Source organism: Diadema antillarum, unplaced genomic scaffold (assembly GCF_040938485.1).
Source record: "Diadema antillarum isolate AM-2024a unplaced genomic scaffold, OU_Dant_1.0 scf00000177, whole genome shotgun sequence".
NCBI lineage: Eukaryota > Metazoa > Echinodermata > Echinoidea > Diadematoida > Diadematidae > Diadema > Diadema antillarum.
In genome coordinates this window covers 42083-58548 of record NW_027271066.1, presented here as the reverse complement: position 1 = coordinate 58548, position 16466 = coordinate 42083, and the positions used below count along the sequence as shown (strand labels likewise).

At 40.8% G+C, this 16466-nt stretch overlaps 1 protein-coding gene across 1 annotated transcript; it reads left to right on the top strand.

Annotated features, from left to right (window-relative positions):
* Positions 1 to 1435: 1435 nt before the first annotated feature.
* LOC139722910 (kelch-like protein 12) lies at positions 1436 to 14599 on the top strand. The gene is made up of 10 exons (XM_071634191.1): positions 1436 to 1642; positions 4638 to 4791; positions 5488 to 5705; positions 6389 to 6538; positions 7773 to 7887; positions 11375 to 11481; positions 11883 to 12084; positions 12563 to 12820; positions 13252 to 13438; positions 14470 to 14599. The coding sequence occupies exons 1-10, from the start codon at positions 1436 to 1438 to the stop codon at positions 14597 to 14599; spliced, it is 1728 nt and encodes a 575-aa protein (XP_071490292.1).
* The last annotated feature ends 1867 nt before the right edge of the window (positions 14600 to 16466 follow it).

Here is a 16466-nt window from a genome sequence, read left to right as displayed (position 1 = left end):
CTGTTATGATGAAATCAATGAGCAGTGAGTTTTCAGGTAGTGATCTGGATATTATCACAGTTCTATAGTGTCAGTGCAGTCACTCTGGCCTTATGCCCGAAGATCGCTCTCTCCGAAGACTTCACCCTATATAGTTTCTCATTGGTAGCTGCATATGTCAGAAATCTGTTGACTGGCTTTTCAGAAATATCCTGGAGATAGCAGATGTACAAACCAGAAGCTCATCTTTGAGATCTCCATACAACAAAGTATACGGCTTTTTGAGCCGGGAAATCGTCAAAGCAGAAAATGCGAATTTACTGAAAATGTATAGTTTAGATATAGAAGGACAACGTTGCATATGGTTAATGCACGTGCCTTTTGTTGTGACCCATTTTCAGACAGTTAGCGTGGGCTCCAAATTTGTGTTTGTGCATTTCCTATTCAAATCACTTAACAAATAAACAACCCGCTTTGGAATGTTTTGTGGGCTAATCTTTTTAAGGGCGTCGAATATTGAAAATACGGTAGCACTCATGTTTGCATGTATAGCAATATGGTTTAATTTGTCCCATGTGCTAGATATGCTATGATAATACTCATTATACAGTATATCATGGTATCTGATTTGCACATGGTTGTGATTACATGCACGTCCCTAGTATTTAGCATTATCAATAGGTTAAACGACAGGGTGGTACGAATTAAGCAAAATGTATGAACTGTAATATGTTGGCACTTCAACATCAAGACTGTAATAACTGTTCCTATTCCCGGACCACTTTCTGAAAATGATATTGACATTTTGCATAAACGAGTTGCTGATATTTAAAGAGTTTATTGTTAATTGAATAGTTATTAATATGACACTAATCTTGCAAAACTTGTCATCACTCTTCCAGACTGCTTCATCATTGTCTCAATCGGCCGAACTCGCCCGTCGGACATCAGTTTTACCCATTCGACACATATAGCACGACCAGTCATCCTATAATGGCATCTCCGTTATGGTAATGATGATGAACTTCAAACTAAAATTAACAGAAACAAACCACAACGATACTGGATGCATAGATTTCTGTAGGCTTCGGTAGTTATACGAGTACTTGACTGGGAATATGTGTTCGATCTGTTTTCCTTTGATATGATGATTTTGATACCTTTATTTCAAACCGCAGCGTAACCTTGAATGATCCTTTGGGGAAGCAAAAGTTGTTATACCTGGTTTAGGCCGAACGTTTAATATTCTGATGGCAATAAAACGCTACGAATAAAGAATGGGAAATCGTATCACCTCACCCGGAAGTCATGCTTCAAAGAAACTCTGTGAGATGACCAGGTCGTGTCGTTGACTGAGCCTGCATATTGCTTTTCCAGTCTTGGCGGCACCTCAGCCAATAAGAGGGCAAAAAATAAGTGAAGCTGGCAAGCTTGAGATGCGCTCACTGCGCACAAAATGACTGATACCGGTCTGAGGAAAACGGACGCGCGCAAGCCTTTTCTTGGCTCGCACGCAAAGTGCATGTTGCTCGCCCTAAACGACCTTCGCGTCAGGGGTCAACTGTGTGACGTCACCTTGACCGTCGACGGCAGTATGTTCGTTGCCCATCGAGCAGTTTTGGCGGCTTGCAGCGACTACTTCTGCGCCATGTTCACGAACCAGGTAATGTTTTTCATAATAAGCGTCCTATCAATATTACCCAGTGCCTTTACCGATATTGAAGAGTTTGTTCGCAAAAACCGATAAGTCCATTTTTGAAGATTTTGAAGTACGGTATTTGTCATAAAGTACAAAATAATACCTTTTAAATGATATGTTGGTCACTACATATAAAGGTACATTTTTGAAGTTATGGTCAAAAGAAGCAAAATTTTTCTTATTGTTCTCTTTATTTTTCTTGACCTTTAATCGCAAATATCTCCATTTGGCAAATATGGACTTATCGGTTTTTGCGAACAAACTCTTCATATATTCCTCTGCAATCATTTTTTCTTCCACTCATTCATCTACATCTTGTGCCATATTTTGAACTTCGGAGTAAATTTATTGTTCAAGATATAGATGATCATTCACTTCATATACAATGTATGAGGAATATATTGATTCTTTGTACTCAAAGTTCTTAATGAAACATGCAATGTTTTGGCATCCTGGATTTTAATGCTAAGATGATTAAGATGATTGCTGTTATCAATAACTGACAATAGACAGTGTAAAATATGGGACCAAACTTCAGGAAAATTGTGATCGGGTAACCTACACTTGGTGATTTTCTTTCTTTTTTAGCAGATCTTCTATTTGTTTTTCACTCATTTCAGCAACGTATGTTGGCATGTTATTTAAGTTTATGAGCATTTTAGGAGGTTGTGTATTGCGTGACATGCATAATGTTGATCGATTCGATTCAAACGCTATGAGCAACTGTGCGCAGAAAAAAAAAATCAGCAGTGCCAGATAATTCCGGCCTTTATCCGTCTTCATTGGATGATGCACGCACGACGAAATCTGGGTTCAACAACGCTTTTGTCCAGGGGTGATCGAGTCTATGTACATAGAGCTCTTTATAAAGGGATGAATCGAAAGCAACAGGAGAGAAAGAAACTACTTTGACATCCGATTAGTTAGCTAAACCGATCAGTTGAGTCCAAATCTTTGTCGCTGTTTTGTTATTTTTGTTGCTGTTTTCGGAATCAATGTTTCCCCTTTTTCAAACTCCTGCTATCTGCCGATCTTGAGCAAATGAATTAAACGGGAAAGTCTTGGAATGTATATTGCTTTTTCTTCCACCTCCTCTATACCACTTCGACAAACAGAAAGTCAGGCGCACTGTGATCTCCTCTCAATTACACGCACTTCATCGGAGGAAAAATTTCGTGTATTCTGTTTTTATTCAGGAGCATTGTTGTTCGAGCCATCTGTACAGGTTGACCAAAAAGAGCATAATATTATACGAACTGTCTGATATTGTCTCAAACGAAAACCACCTGGAACATTTTCCCAAACTTCTTGTGACGGAGGTGAATAATAACTGAAAAAAAATATGACTTGTTTCAAACGCCATGCGAGAACATCAGTATATTCCACACATTGCTTTCAAAGTATTGTAGCATCACCAGTCAAAATCGATCCGTTTGATTTCATACAAATCAATGCTAAATGATAAGGTCGTTCTCGTAACAATGGTTTATACTGCCGATGATGTCATATCGTCAAGTGCAGTGTCAACCGCAGAATTGTGTCTTCAGTGACCTATATTACAGGACACTTGCAGGATGCGATAACAGCAGTTAACTTGACAAAAGCCGATAATGCAACTGCAAAGTAATCAAAGTGTTTCTTTAAAATGATACAATCATTCATACTCAGAAGTTCAATTCAAAACGGGGCTCTGCAATCAATCATGTGACATTCATCAGTCACATGATTTAAAAGCCTTTGTGTGCCACATTTATAACCTGTCCATAGGTATGTGTGTGAAATTTGTGCACATTTGACTCATTGGCAAAGAAGGTATTGATATTTCGACCTTGTAATAATCAATCCACTGCGTAGCAACGGCGCTATTCTCTTTTGATGAAAAATAAATAAAAATAGTTCACTGAAGCGCATCACTACTGCACGCTATTTTTAAATGTGAAGTTCCTCTGATTAGCGTGGGGAACAATTTGCCCCAGTTAAGCAAAGAAATTAAAGTCGGGAAAGAATATAATCCAAGGCAGGATGCGAGCTGAGATCGTAAACATGTTTCGTTTCACAGAGATTGTAATTTAATGTTCACAACGACCTCACAGTTGACTGAACATGTATAATGATAAACATCACAAATATAACAAATAATTACTTTGTTAAAAGCAAGTCCATAATGAAATCAGATCGATTTTGTTTGAATATTTTGAAGGGGTGTATCAGTGATTGCCGATCACAGGTCCTTAAATTCGGGTTGGACTTTCGTATAGAACCACATCCTACAATGTGAGCCCAGAGCGTGAAATAAATGTCAAAGGTCATTCACGATAATTTGAAGACAATTAAAAACAAACCAACTGCTTTGCCGTCTTTAGTGCATACATTGCACAAAGGATCCCGATTGCATCCACGCTATGTAGCAGTGTTGTGGCATGATGATCAACGACAATCGTTGTCGCAAGTTGCCCTTATATGCAAGAATTAGAAAATAGATAAGATTTAAGGTGTGAATTTTCTTCACTTTGTCTCCCTCTATATACAAATGAAATTTGTAAGATCGCAACTACTGACCTGTAATTTAACAAACATGTCGGTGAAAAGGAACCGCGGGACTCGAACCTGTCTTTCCCGGCAGCGACACTACCCAAAAAAAAAAAAAAAGCAGTCAGCTTTGGACTACTTAACATGGCAGTGTCGGAATTTCTAAGCTTGGGTATTCATTCCAAGTTCATCATGTCACTGCCGGCAACCTGGGATAGCCTGGTGGTAGTGTCGCTGCCCGGAAGGAAGTAGATGACAGGTTCGAGGTTGTCATCCTCGTCGTCTCATCATCTTCATCACCATTATCACCATCATCATCGCCATCATCTTCATCATAATCAACATTATCATCATCGTCATCGTCATCATCGCCATTATCAGTATTGTCAACTTTCCTTGCTCACTGTCCCCATTCATCTAATTTGCATAGATGAGTGAGAGCAGTCAATCGGTCGTTGAGCTGCGCGGTCTGAAGGCTGTCACCATGGAGGTTCTCCTCCAGTTCATCTACACAGAGCAAGTAGAGGTCACTGTGGAAAATGTTCAGGAACTACTTCCGGCCGCCTGTCTCCTGCAGTTGAAAGGTACGACCTCGGGAACTGCCCTGGTATCAGTCAAATTCAATGATTTGCTTTATGAACACAAAATGCATAATATTTGCATGATTATTAGGTGGAGTGACATCAGAGAAAACAGTAAAAGTGTCGCTAACCGCAGAAGCTGTAATTGATAGAATACCTGTTCTAGTAGTAGTTTTTCAAGTAGCAACAAGGAACGTTGCACAGAAGTACATGTTACAGTCAGCAGCGGCAGCCACGGCCATTTCGCGCGATTGTAAGGTGAAATTCTATTTTCATGTTCATTATCAATGAGATTGTGAAATATACAGTTATTATCGTAGACTTTTCCTGATACACAAGTTCAGTTTTCTTGGTGAAACATTTGAAACCATTAAAGAATCGCATCGCAGCTATCGATCCTATTATCAGTAATGTTTGAAAGCATGATTGTTGCATTAGATCTCTCCCTTTAATGTGAAAGGATTAAGTAAGTTCACTCATTCATTTGTCACTGTGTAGCTATGAATATAACTTTGTCAACCTGCAGAAAAAAAAATGAATGTATTTTTAAGACTAAGTTTGGATCGAAGCAAAACATTGTACAGCTAAAGGAGAAAAATACTTTTGAAGGGAGTTAACGAGCTATGGAGTGTACATTGACTATTGAGTTTTTGCTGGCGATTTTACCGAATCTTTTCTTTCGCTCCCACCCTATCAAAGGCATCGAAACTCGGTGCAGCGAGTTCCTGAAAGACCAGCTGGATCCATCTAACTGCATCGGGATCAGGCGTTTCGCCGAGACCCACTCCGTGCCGGGACTTCTGGCGGCGGCCGAGACGTACTGCCTGACGCACTTCGGCGAGATCACCGGGGAGGAGGAGTTCCTCGAGATCAGGCCCGACGAACTCTCCCAACTCCTCTGTCGAGACAATCTCGAGGCAAGTTTCCGGCGTGGTCATACTTAGGAGGACATGACGTTGGTTCGTCTAATTGTTTCAGCTAGTTGGTGTTTGCGCAGAAATTTTCGACATTGTCATATTTAAATGATAATTTGTTTGTGTGTTGACTTTCTATTGTGACAGTCTCGAAGCAATTTTTGATAATGTTTTTGGGATCATTCTTTCAGCACATGTAGGGCCTACATCTCGTTCGGAGCTAATGAATGGATTGGTTTTATTCTCACCGGTGTAGACTGTAAAATCTATAGGCAAGTTACGACTCGCTAGAAATGGAAAAGAAGGTTAAGAGCTGAATGGTTGAAGACATGTTAGTTCTAGCAGATAAGTTCAGTGTTCTTTTCATGTTCTGTATTCATAGAATTCACTGTTATCTAATATTTGAAAGGACGGATGGAATGAGTACATGTATACGAGAAGGTTGGCATATTAATGGACCCTTGACAGAAAGAAAAAAAATGAGCTAATTTGAAAGGGGCCATTGTTACCAGAGAAAGGAATTTCCTTTGACAGCGCGTGAAAATGTAACCTCTATACGCTCTTCTTTGATAGAACAGACTTGTTGAAGCTCACATAAGATTATGATTATGTCCAACGATTGTACAACGACATCTATCATTGTTCTACTGTTCTGATGGTGATGATCGTCACCTTGGTGATAATAGGTATCGGATGAAAGTGAGGTATATGAAGCAGTGATACGATGGGTCAAGCATCGACCGGACGATAGGAAGAATCACCTTTACACCATCCTAGAACACGTACGACTGCCTCTGTTAAGCCCCATCTACATCACCGATATCGTCGATAAACAGGTATCGATCATACGGTTATTCTTTCCTTGAGTACGAATAGAAGATACAGAAAACTGTGGGGGGAGGGGGGGGGGATCAGTCCCTTCCATACAAGCGCGCTCAAAAATTTGTATAAGTTTGAAAACTGCGACGAATTAAATGCCAGGAAACATCGTTATACTTTTGTGGTTGATGTGGTAAGATTTTCCTTTCAGAGCTTATAAGATGTCCAAGTTTACGTATAATGTCCTAGGACTATAAATCGATCTGCAGCCACTTGTTAAATAGCATAACCTACAGATAAAACATGCTTCGATAAATACTGATGCGTCTTTTCACAAACGCAGGTTTCTTCTTCTTCTTCTGGTTCAGTCTGCATCTTCAAACTTGAATATTCTTGCAAACTTTTGGATGTGTGTGAGTGTGTGGGTGAAACGTAGTGGTTGAGGTGCATGGTGCAGAGTATATACACGGTGCAAGTAAAAACAGTCCAGGGACTTAATATCCCCTGCCTTCCGTCAGTCGATGGCGGAAAGCTTCCAGTGATGGTGCGGTTACAGTACTCAGTGGGAGGATGTTCCATGTTCTTAGTGTTCTGGGGAAGAAGGACATTTTGTGATGTTCTGTTCTGGAGCGGGGAATGACATAGCCTTGTGCCTGGAGAGCGCTTGTAGGTGCGGCAACTGGAGTGATGTAGGACAGGGTTGGGAAGTTCATGCAGTAGTGGTGGAGTTTGTGATGTTGAAATAAGCTCCAGTTGCGAAGTACTCCATGACAAATCCAAAACTACAATCAAAATTTCACCAATCAAATAAGCAGATACTCACAGGATCACTCCAGATGAAGTAGGGATCCTAACTGTAGGCCTATACAACTGTGCACATCTGGTCCAAAAGATAATCTGGCTTATGCAAAAATCCAATGTTGGGTTGTGTTTTCCAATCACGACATCAGAGACATGTGGTGGGACTACAGCTCCAGTTGTGGAGTACTCTGAAGACAAGACCAAAATTCCTGACAGATTTTCACCAATGAAATGACTAAATATACTCACAGAAATCACTTCAAATGTAGCTAAGTATCTAATGTGCACAACAGGTAAAGATTGAATCCAGAGTTTTTCCTCGGAAAATCGATGAAGGGGGATTTTCCAATGGACTGATCCAGCACCAGCACCAGCACAACACACCACACACACACCCGATCATGTAACCACTCTCACTTGATATTTATGGCAAAATTTTTAACTCCACAGCCTCTGGTGAAGACCAGTCACGAGTGTCGAGACTTAGTGGACGAGGCTAAGAGGTTCCATCTTAGGCCAGACTGTCGGACCGAGATGCACGGACAGAGGTTCCAACCTCGGACAGGTAAACGGTCGATGCAGAGTACTCACTCATCTCAGCACAGATGACATTGCAAATCAATCATTACGGGCAGTTATATCTAAAATTACCATCTCTATCTTCCTCTGTCGAATTTGTGTAGGCGTGCGTGTACGCATGTGTGGGGTGTGCTTTAGGTGTGTGATTATTCACATGTATCGCTTCAGCCTCAGGTGAGTGTATGCAGTCAATCGCGATGAAGTGGAATCAGCATCTCATATACTAGTATATACATAGCATGACGTCAAAGCAACGGCGTAGCCAGGATTTCATCTTAGGGGGGGCGGTTAGTCTGCGAGGGAGCGAAGCGACCGAGCCCGAGCGAGCGGAGCGAGCGAGGGGGGGAGGGTGTGGGAGGGGGGTGTCCCCCCTCCCACGGTAAGAACTTTTTGCATTTGGATGTTGTAAATGGTGCAATTTAATGCATGTTTTTGCGCGTTTTATCGACGTGAAACAGTCCCACTTGTTTATAGTGGCAGTTCATTTTGATGTAGATTATCATTGAACAATTTGCCCATAAAATGGTATATATTTTAGATTCACTTCTTGTATTAATTCTTTTCACTGAATATCATGAACGCAACTGAACCCGAGCGAGCGGAGCGAGCGAGGGGGTAGGGGAGGGTGTGGGAGGGGGGTGTCCCCCCTCCCACAGTAAGAACTTTTTGCATTTTGATGTTGCAAATGGTGCAATTTGATGCATGTTTTGCGCGTTTTATCGACGTGAAACAGTCCCACTTGTTTAAGGTAGCAGTATATTTTAGTGTAGATTATTATTGAACAATTTTCCTATAAAATGGTATAATTTAAATACACTTCTTGCATTAATTCTGTTCACTGAATATCATGAACGCGACTGAACCCGAGCGAGCGGAGCGAGCGAGGGGGGAGGGGAGGGTGTGGGAGGGGGTGTCCCCCCTCCCACAGTAAGAACTTTTTGCATTTTGATGTTGCAAATGGTGCAATTTAATGCATGTTTTTGCGCGTTTTATCGACGTGAAACAGTCCCACTTGTTTAAGGTAGCAGTATATTTTAGTGTAGATTATCATTGAACAATTTGCCTATAAAATGGTGTAATTTGAATACACTTCTTACATTAATTCTGTTCACTGAATATCATGAGCGCGACTGAACCCGAGCGAGCGGAGCGAGCGAGGGGGGAGGGGAGGGTGTCCCCCCTCCCACGGTAAGAACTTTTTGCATTTTGATGTTGCAAATGGTGCAATTTGATGCATGTTTTTGCGCGTTTTATCGACGTGAAACAGTCCCACTTGTTTAAGGTAGCAGTATATTTTAGTGTAGATTATTATTGAACATTTTGCCTATAAAATGGTATAATTCAAATACACTTCTTGTATCAATTCTTTTCATTGAATATCATGAACGTGACTGAACCCGAGCGAAGGGGTAGGGGAGGGTGTGGGAGGGGGGTGTCCCCCCTCCCACGTGAGAACTTTTTGCATTTTGATGTTGCAAATGGTGCAATTTGATGCATGTTTTTGCGTGTTTTAACGAGTTGAAACAGTCCCACTTGTTTAAGGTTGCAGTATATTTTAGTGTAGATTATTATTGAACAATTTGCCTATAAAATGGTACAATTTAGATACACTTCTTGTATTAATTCTTTTCACTGAATATCATGAACGCGAATAAACCCGAGCGAGCGGAGCGAGCGAGGGGGTAGGGGAGGGTGTGGGAGGGGGTGTCCCCCTCCCACGGTGAGAACTTTTTGCATTTTGATGTTGCAAATGGTGCAATTTGATGCATGTTTTTGCGTGTTTTAACGAGTTGAAACAGTCCCACTTGTTTAAGGTTGCAGTATATTTTAGTGTAGATTATTATTGAACAATTTGCCTATGAAATGGTATAATATGAATACACTAGTCTTCTTGTATTAATTCTTACACTGAATATCATGAACGCTGTCTGTTCAGCAATCAAACAGAAAAAGCATGCACACGAGGGTGTAGATAGGGGCATATCCCCTCCCACACGAAGGAGATTTTGCGTTTTCAGACCTGAAATTCCGCGATCTGGTGCAAATTTTTGGTGCGATACTTTTTCATCGAAGTGTTAAAATCACGGAATTTAGCTCTTATTCCGAATGTGCACCATCTGTGCGTATGTATAAAGTCTAGTGAGGTAGAGCTTAGGGGAAGGGGGATTTTCCCCTCCCGCTCGCGGAGCTTTTGCGTTTTTAGAATTGAAATAAAGCGATCTGGGTATAGCCACCAAGTCTACTTCTTTGCATGGCGGGGGGCGAGCAGGGAGAAGGCGTGGGCGAGTGTTATCTCCACCCCTTCCCTTCCCATGGAGCTTTTATCTTTTTAAGGTTGAAATTGAGATATCTCGTATACTCATATTTGATGGAATCAACATTTGGGAAATCACCAAAAAAAAAAAAAAAAAAAAAACACCTGATGGGGGGGGGGGGGCTGAGGGAGGAAAGGGTCGATTAAAAGGGGAAATTCCCCTTATACATGAGGGAACCTTCATTTTTCGGAATATAAGTGATACGTCTTGTGCACTCAGAATTATTCAGAATTTTTTGTAAATCTAAAAAGTGTACTTAGCTATAGGGAAAGAGGCACAGAGGGGGAGGGTTTGGGAGGGGGATACCCCCTCCCAAGCACGAGAGATTTTGCATATTTTGAATTGAAATTCAACGATCTGGTGCACACTTTGAGTGAAATGTATGTGCATGCATACAGTATACACGCATTTTTTTTTTCCGCCTCCCAAATCCCCGGTCCAAATCTTAGGGGGGGGGGCGACCGCCCCCATCGCCCCCCCCCCCCCCCTGGCTACGCCAGTGCGTCAAAGTCGTATGTTTCCTCCCTTCAGTGATGGAGTATTTGCAAACGCATCTCAGGCCAGACATTACAAAATCATTTGCATTTTTAGCCACTTTACAAACCAGAATAAAAACTGTGATTTGGATTCAAACATTAATTTGTCATGAATTTGAGTCAGGTGTAGACGAGCGGATAGACAAGCTATGGTTTAGTGGCTTAAAACAAAAATAATAGGTAAATTTAAGTAGAGATATAAATTTAGACATTGTAGCTTTCAAGTCGAACTCTTGTCAGAGAATGCAGCAGAGTAAAGTCCCCTTTGTATGCTCAATCGTTCGGAGAGTATGTAAACATTCAATGTGTCCCCGCCCCCTCCACTTCCTGTTGTGAAAACGTGAAATTAGTCAACAGTGTCCATTTATGCCCCACACCATATCATCAGGACATTTACACACTACCCTGGGCCCCGTTTCATGAAACTTGTTATCAGTAGCAAGTAACAATAGTTACTGAAATTCGTGCGTCTGATTGGCAAATTTGCCATAGAAATGTGGCTGTTGTTACTAATAACAAGTTTTATGAAACGGGACCCTGGAGTAGTCATTTCATCCCTCTTTTGATTCAATCACGTGACAACTCACGTGTTTAGTTATTATGACGTATCTCTTTCTCTCAGGGGGCGATGTTCGCCTCGTTGTGATTGGCGGGTTTGGTACAGGCCGCCAGCCGCTGTCTCTCGTTGAGGAGTTCAACCCGAAAGTATCGGAATGGCGCACACTTCCCGTGAGTAGAGTAAACATTAGTAACTGGTGATGTGACGATCTGACCTCACACTTTTTCGACTGACCTCAAGAAAAATCTTCACTCAATTTCTCCTTTTTAGTTTCGACATAATATGATATGTCGAATATAATATGATTTCGATATAATAAGAGATAATTGTGCATTCTGAAGTTTAACGTCATACTGAGACAGAAAAGAAACGAACCATTAATTACCTCATGAATTTTTGTCGAGTTACAGTTACCCCCTCCCCCTTTGTTTCGGGGGCATGGGGGTTTTAATTGTTCTATTTCTAAATTACGAATTTATGTTTTGCTGAACAAAAACCAAATGGGAGAGATGCATGTTACTCGTAACACTTTCAGAATACAATGATGATATTCACTTGCCGCTTCTGACAGGCCCTGGATCATGGAAGACGTTATCTCGCCTCGGTGGCCCTCGGGGATCGCCTCTACGCGATTGGCGGTTACGATGGTACGTCACGGCTAAGTTCGGTCACGTGTCTGGATTGTTCCACTCTTGGAGAAGGGGAGTCTGGTTGGATCCACCTCTCCCCTCTCAGCATCAGCAGAGGCCTCCCTGGCGCCACTGCATACAAAGGTTCGTGTGAATACACGCATCCACAGAATACGACAACGGAGAGACAACATGCAATGTATTTTTATTGTCTCAATCATGTATGGTATTTTTTCTTTAACATGACTTGCTTGGAGACTTAATGAAGACCGACAAGTATTGAAGTTACACTAGATCATTTTCTCCATTCGACGTAAGGGTCTACTAGGCCTACTGCTGTTTTTGTTGTTATTATTAACATGATAGTGCAAGTTTCTTGTTAGAGCATACCTCGGACGGAGCAATCTGTCAACCTGGTCAACAGGTCCGCTGAGTTTTTTGGCTTCATGCAAGGAAGTAATGGTCCGTTGACTCCTGTATACATCCCTTGCTCCAAGTAAAAAGAAAATAAATAAATGATGAGCTAATAATGAGGTTGATTATGTCTGAGACCTGTTGACATACCAGATGAGTCAAAAAAAAAACCTTGCCACTTCAAATACTATCAATTTGATACTTACAGATCTCATATATGTGGCCGGTGGATTTGACGGTGACTCACGGCACAGCTCTGTGGAGACCTACGACCCGCTCATTGACCGCTGGACCACCGCCACACCCATGAGCGTTAGTCGGGAAGGGGCGGGGCTAGTATCCACCAATGGCGTCATTTACAGCATAGGGGGCTACGACGGCGCCACCATACTCAAATCCGTGGAGATGTTTGACCCCAACAGTGGGCAGTGGATGTCTGCTCCGCCCATGAATATTCAGCGCTCAGGTAAAGCTATCAAAGTGTATGGTATGTTTTCGTTGTTGTTGACTATTGTCTGGCCATTGTATTATAGGTCACAATTAACACATCAGTAACTTTTAGAGCACATCAGCCTATACGACCACTATCCTTTTGTTCTTCTTTGAAATATATTAGACGATTAATGTTGAGTTTACTCCATTACATAACGAATGAAACAACTTTAACGTGTCTAGATTTCATATTACTCATAGATAATTATTATTGAATGACTTTGTATGGCTTCATATGTGTCATAATTTTTCATCATGAGATTATGTAGTTGCACTGTATTTTCATTTCGTTAATCTGTGTCTGTAGACCAATTATTATGCATCCAGCGATGAAATCACAATAGGAAATCTACACAATAAAAAATCTAACATTTTCATTTGCATTCATTCTCATTGGAAATATAGGTGCAGGTGTGACGGTAGCAAATGAGTTGATTTATGTTTTCGGGGGATTCGATGGCTCACAACACATCGCGTCGGCAGAGTGTTTTAACCCCCGCACTAACAAATGGACGATTCTGTCGGAAATGAATTCTGCGAGGTGTTACGCGGGAGCCGCCTCTATACACGGACGAGTCTACGCAGTTTCGGGGTAACCGCGAGTCTTCCAAACTTGCACAATATCTTTTTATCAATTCTTATCAATCATATTATGTCAACTTTAACCCTTTCTGTGCCAATAGATAAAAAAATGTGCAAAAATTTCTCTTAAATGCATAATGTAGCACACATGTGGGTCATAATGACTCAGCTCTTTCATGTATACCAACAGCGTTTTAACTGGGAGCAAAAGAGATAAATTTGTGGAGTTTATTTTAGTGGTGTTACCAATAGTTTTATCTGTAGTGACCTCGGTTGAAAGAACCGAATACTCCGAGATTGGTTGAAAGAGAGATTGAGACAGAGAAAGTTACCATACTTCATAGTGCGTGTATGAAATAATGGTACACAGCAGTAAGGGTCTAAGTTTAAAGTCTAATTACTCTTATTTTCAAACTGCAATATAACACAAAAACGTTTATCACGCGAATGTTATCGGCCAATTTGACCCATGAGAGGAAAGTAAATTGATATCTGTAAATAGTCCCTTTCCATTTGATACTTTACATGGAACTCATGTGCAGTTTAATGGTTCCAGGCTAGCATGCCTGTACAGTGACGGGGCATTAAACTGCACATTACTTGAATGTGAGACCGTTCTGAAGCAAATAATTTTTACACAACAACAGATATACAATGTATGATATACTCTTAAAATGAATCCCACAAGAATTGGAACAATCATCCCCAGCATCCCCACTGATTCCCACTGATCAGTTACTAGCCATCCCCTTTAAACCCCCGGTTTAACCGTTGTGGGTTTGTTGTTGTTGTTGTTGTTTGGAGTTTCGTGATCATCAATGTCTTAATTCAAACTTCACGGTGGACAGGATACGAAATAAGACTAAAGATACTGTAAATTTGCATTTCATCATGGCAGAAAAACTGCGATCGCTTTCATTCTCCCTCTGTCCAAAATAACGATCGCGGCATTTAGGTAAGCTGCAATGTCCCCCTTACGGTCCTGTAAAAACAGATCTCTCTCTCTCTCCCTCTCTCCATCCTTTCTGTTATATTATCAAGGTATGACGGTCAATCTCTGTTGGATACGGTAGAGGTTTACGACCAGTGGCAAGACAAGTGGAAGGTCCAACCCACTACCATGAACGAGAGACGATGCGACGCGGGAGTTACCGCGCTGCGGTTGGCGTGACCGACCTAGTGGAAGCGGTTGAACAACCCACTTCCATTGCAGTGTGACGATGTGACTGCGACCTTTATGAGTGAGCGTTCTAGGTGGACTTCAGATTGATATAAGACAAACTGTTGGGTGATTCTCTGTTTGTCATGATGCCAGCAAGACGACTTGAAAACAAAAAATCGATATGCTTTCATGAAGGAGAGAAGATACAACTCGCGATGGACACCTTCACACTGTCGACGTCATCCACGTATAGGGCCTACAGTGTATTAAAGCGGAAGGCACATTCCGTCCCTAACACAAAATGCTGCGCGGTTAACGATGTACCGCAGAAATCATCCGGATACCTCAAACTCACTTCGGAGGTGGAAAAACTCGTTATGTAATATTGCCTTTGTTCGTGCCTATGTAATCACATTATCACATTCCATGAAAGAGAACTGGTTAAGTCTTTTCACAGAATGACGACAAACGAGAAAACTATGGCAATAAACTGGTCACGGCCTTTTATAGCCGAATGGGTAGGCCTACGAACGGCCTCGGCTGGCAGAGATTAACTGGTATTTTGAATCCGTAAGATTTTGTTGGCAGACAATATTACAAGGGTTTTTGTGAACGTGATCTACTAGCTTATGTAAATTCCTCATATATCTATTTATTAATGTATCTGTAAATAATCTTCATTTTAAGGATGAAATTCAGGACGCGGTCAAGTTGACTGATCTATCATGTCTATTGAGATAACTTTGTTGGGTGTTTTTATTATTATTATTATTATTATTTCAACTTAACAGGACTGGAATCAAGTCATCTAACACGTATAATTCATGCACTGTCCCGATTGAATATGAATGAATGAATAGTAAGGGTTGTAAATATTGTTTAGCCTTTAATCTAAATTCAATCTATGATGATTGAAGAGTTCGTTACTCTCATAGCAAATAGATTTATACTGCTTCTTTTCTGTAACTTAGACATCAAAATTGATCTGAATGGCATTTTGACACATCATTAACGAGTTGATATGAATGTGTACTCATCTTGTTGTTTGTTCCTATATCTGAAAGTGTTTTATAACAACAACAAAAATACGTAAACATTGCGTGGTTAATGTATCAAGTAACAAAAATCACAAGTCTGAGGTTTGGTCCTGTATCCTTTTTTTTTAAATTAATTACACATGTATATATATATATATATATATATATATATATATACTTCCTTTTGCATATTCATTGTTAGTACATTGCATTTCAAAAGGCAGAGTAAGAATGAAATTGTCTCATTGAGTCCCTTTCATCCGTCTAGTTTTGTTTATTTCAGCTGCTGAATTTTCAGAAGCCTCTTTCTTTCAAATTTATAACTGCTTCTTAAATTGGCAACAGGGTTTAACCCTAAAAGGGCCGGGGGGGGGCGGAATCCGCCCCCCCCCCCTCGACGTTTCGCGCTATAATTCTTTAACGCGAGAAGGCCTCGTCGCGAGGCTTCTTGACTTTCTTTGTTCAAGTCTCGCGCAACTTTTGAGACCAAATTTGCAACGTCCGCGCATACTTTTGCGAAGCCACGCCCATTTTTGTAACGGAATGTCGCCAAAAAACGGGCACAATTTTGTCGGATTTTGTGTACATTTCCTATGGAAAACGGTGCTCTGTCATGAAAGTCATAAAAACCTAATTATTTTTACAATTAATCACTTTCATTGATTAATTTTGTGCTAATTATGGTAGAAGAGTGGTCAGTGACAATTTCCAATGAAAAAACAAAGAAAAAACAAAAGTCGAAAAACAGGGAAATACATAAGAAATTCTGAAAACAATGAAATACATAAGAATTGAAATGAGTTTTGGAAGTTTTTGTGATGTACAATTGTTGAATATGC

What these genes read in the sequence shown, in the direction of transcription:
- LOC139722910 (XM_071634191.1), top strand. Translation starts at nt 1,436, where the DNA reads ATGACTGATACCGGTCTGAGGAAAACGGACGCGCGCAAGCCTTTTCTT. An exon ending in GAGGTTCCAACCTCGGACAG is followed by an intron (nt 7,888 to 11,374) that starts GTAAACGGTCGA and finishes TCTTTCTCTCAG; the next exon opens with GGGGCGATGTTCGCCTCGTT. An exon ending in CGAGTCTACGCAGTTTCGGG is followed by an intron (nt 13,439 to 14,469) that starts GTAACCGCGAGT and finishes TATATTATCAAG; the next exon opens with GTATGACGGTCAATCTCTGT.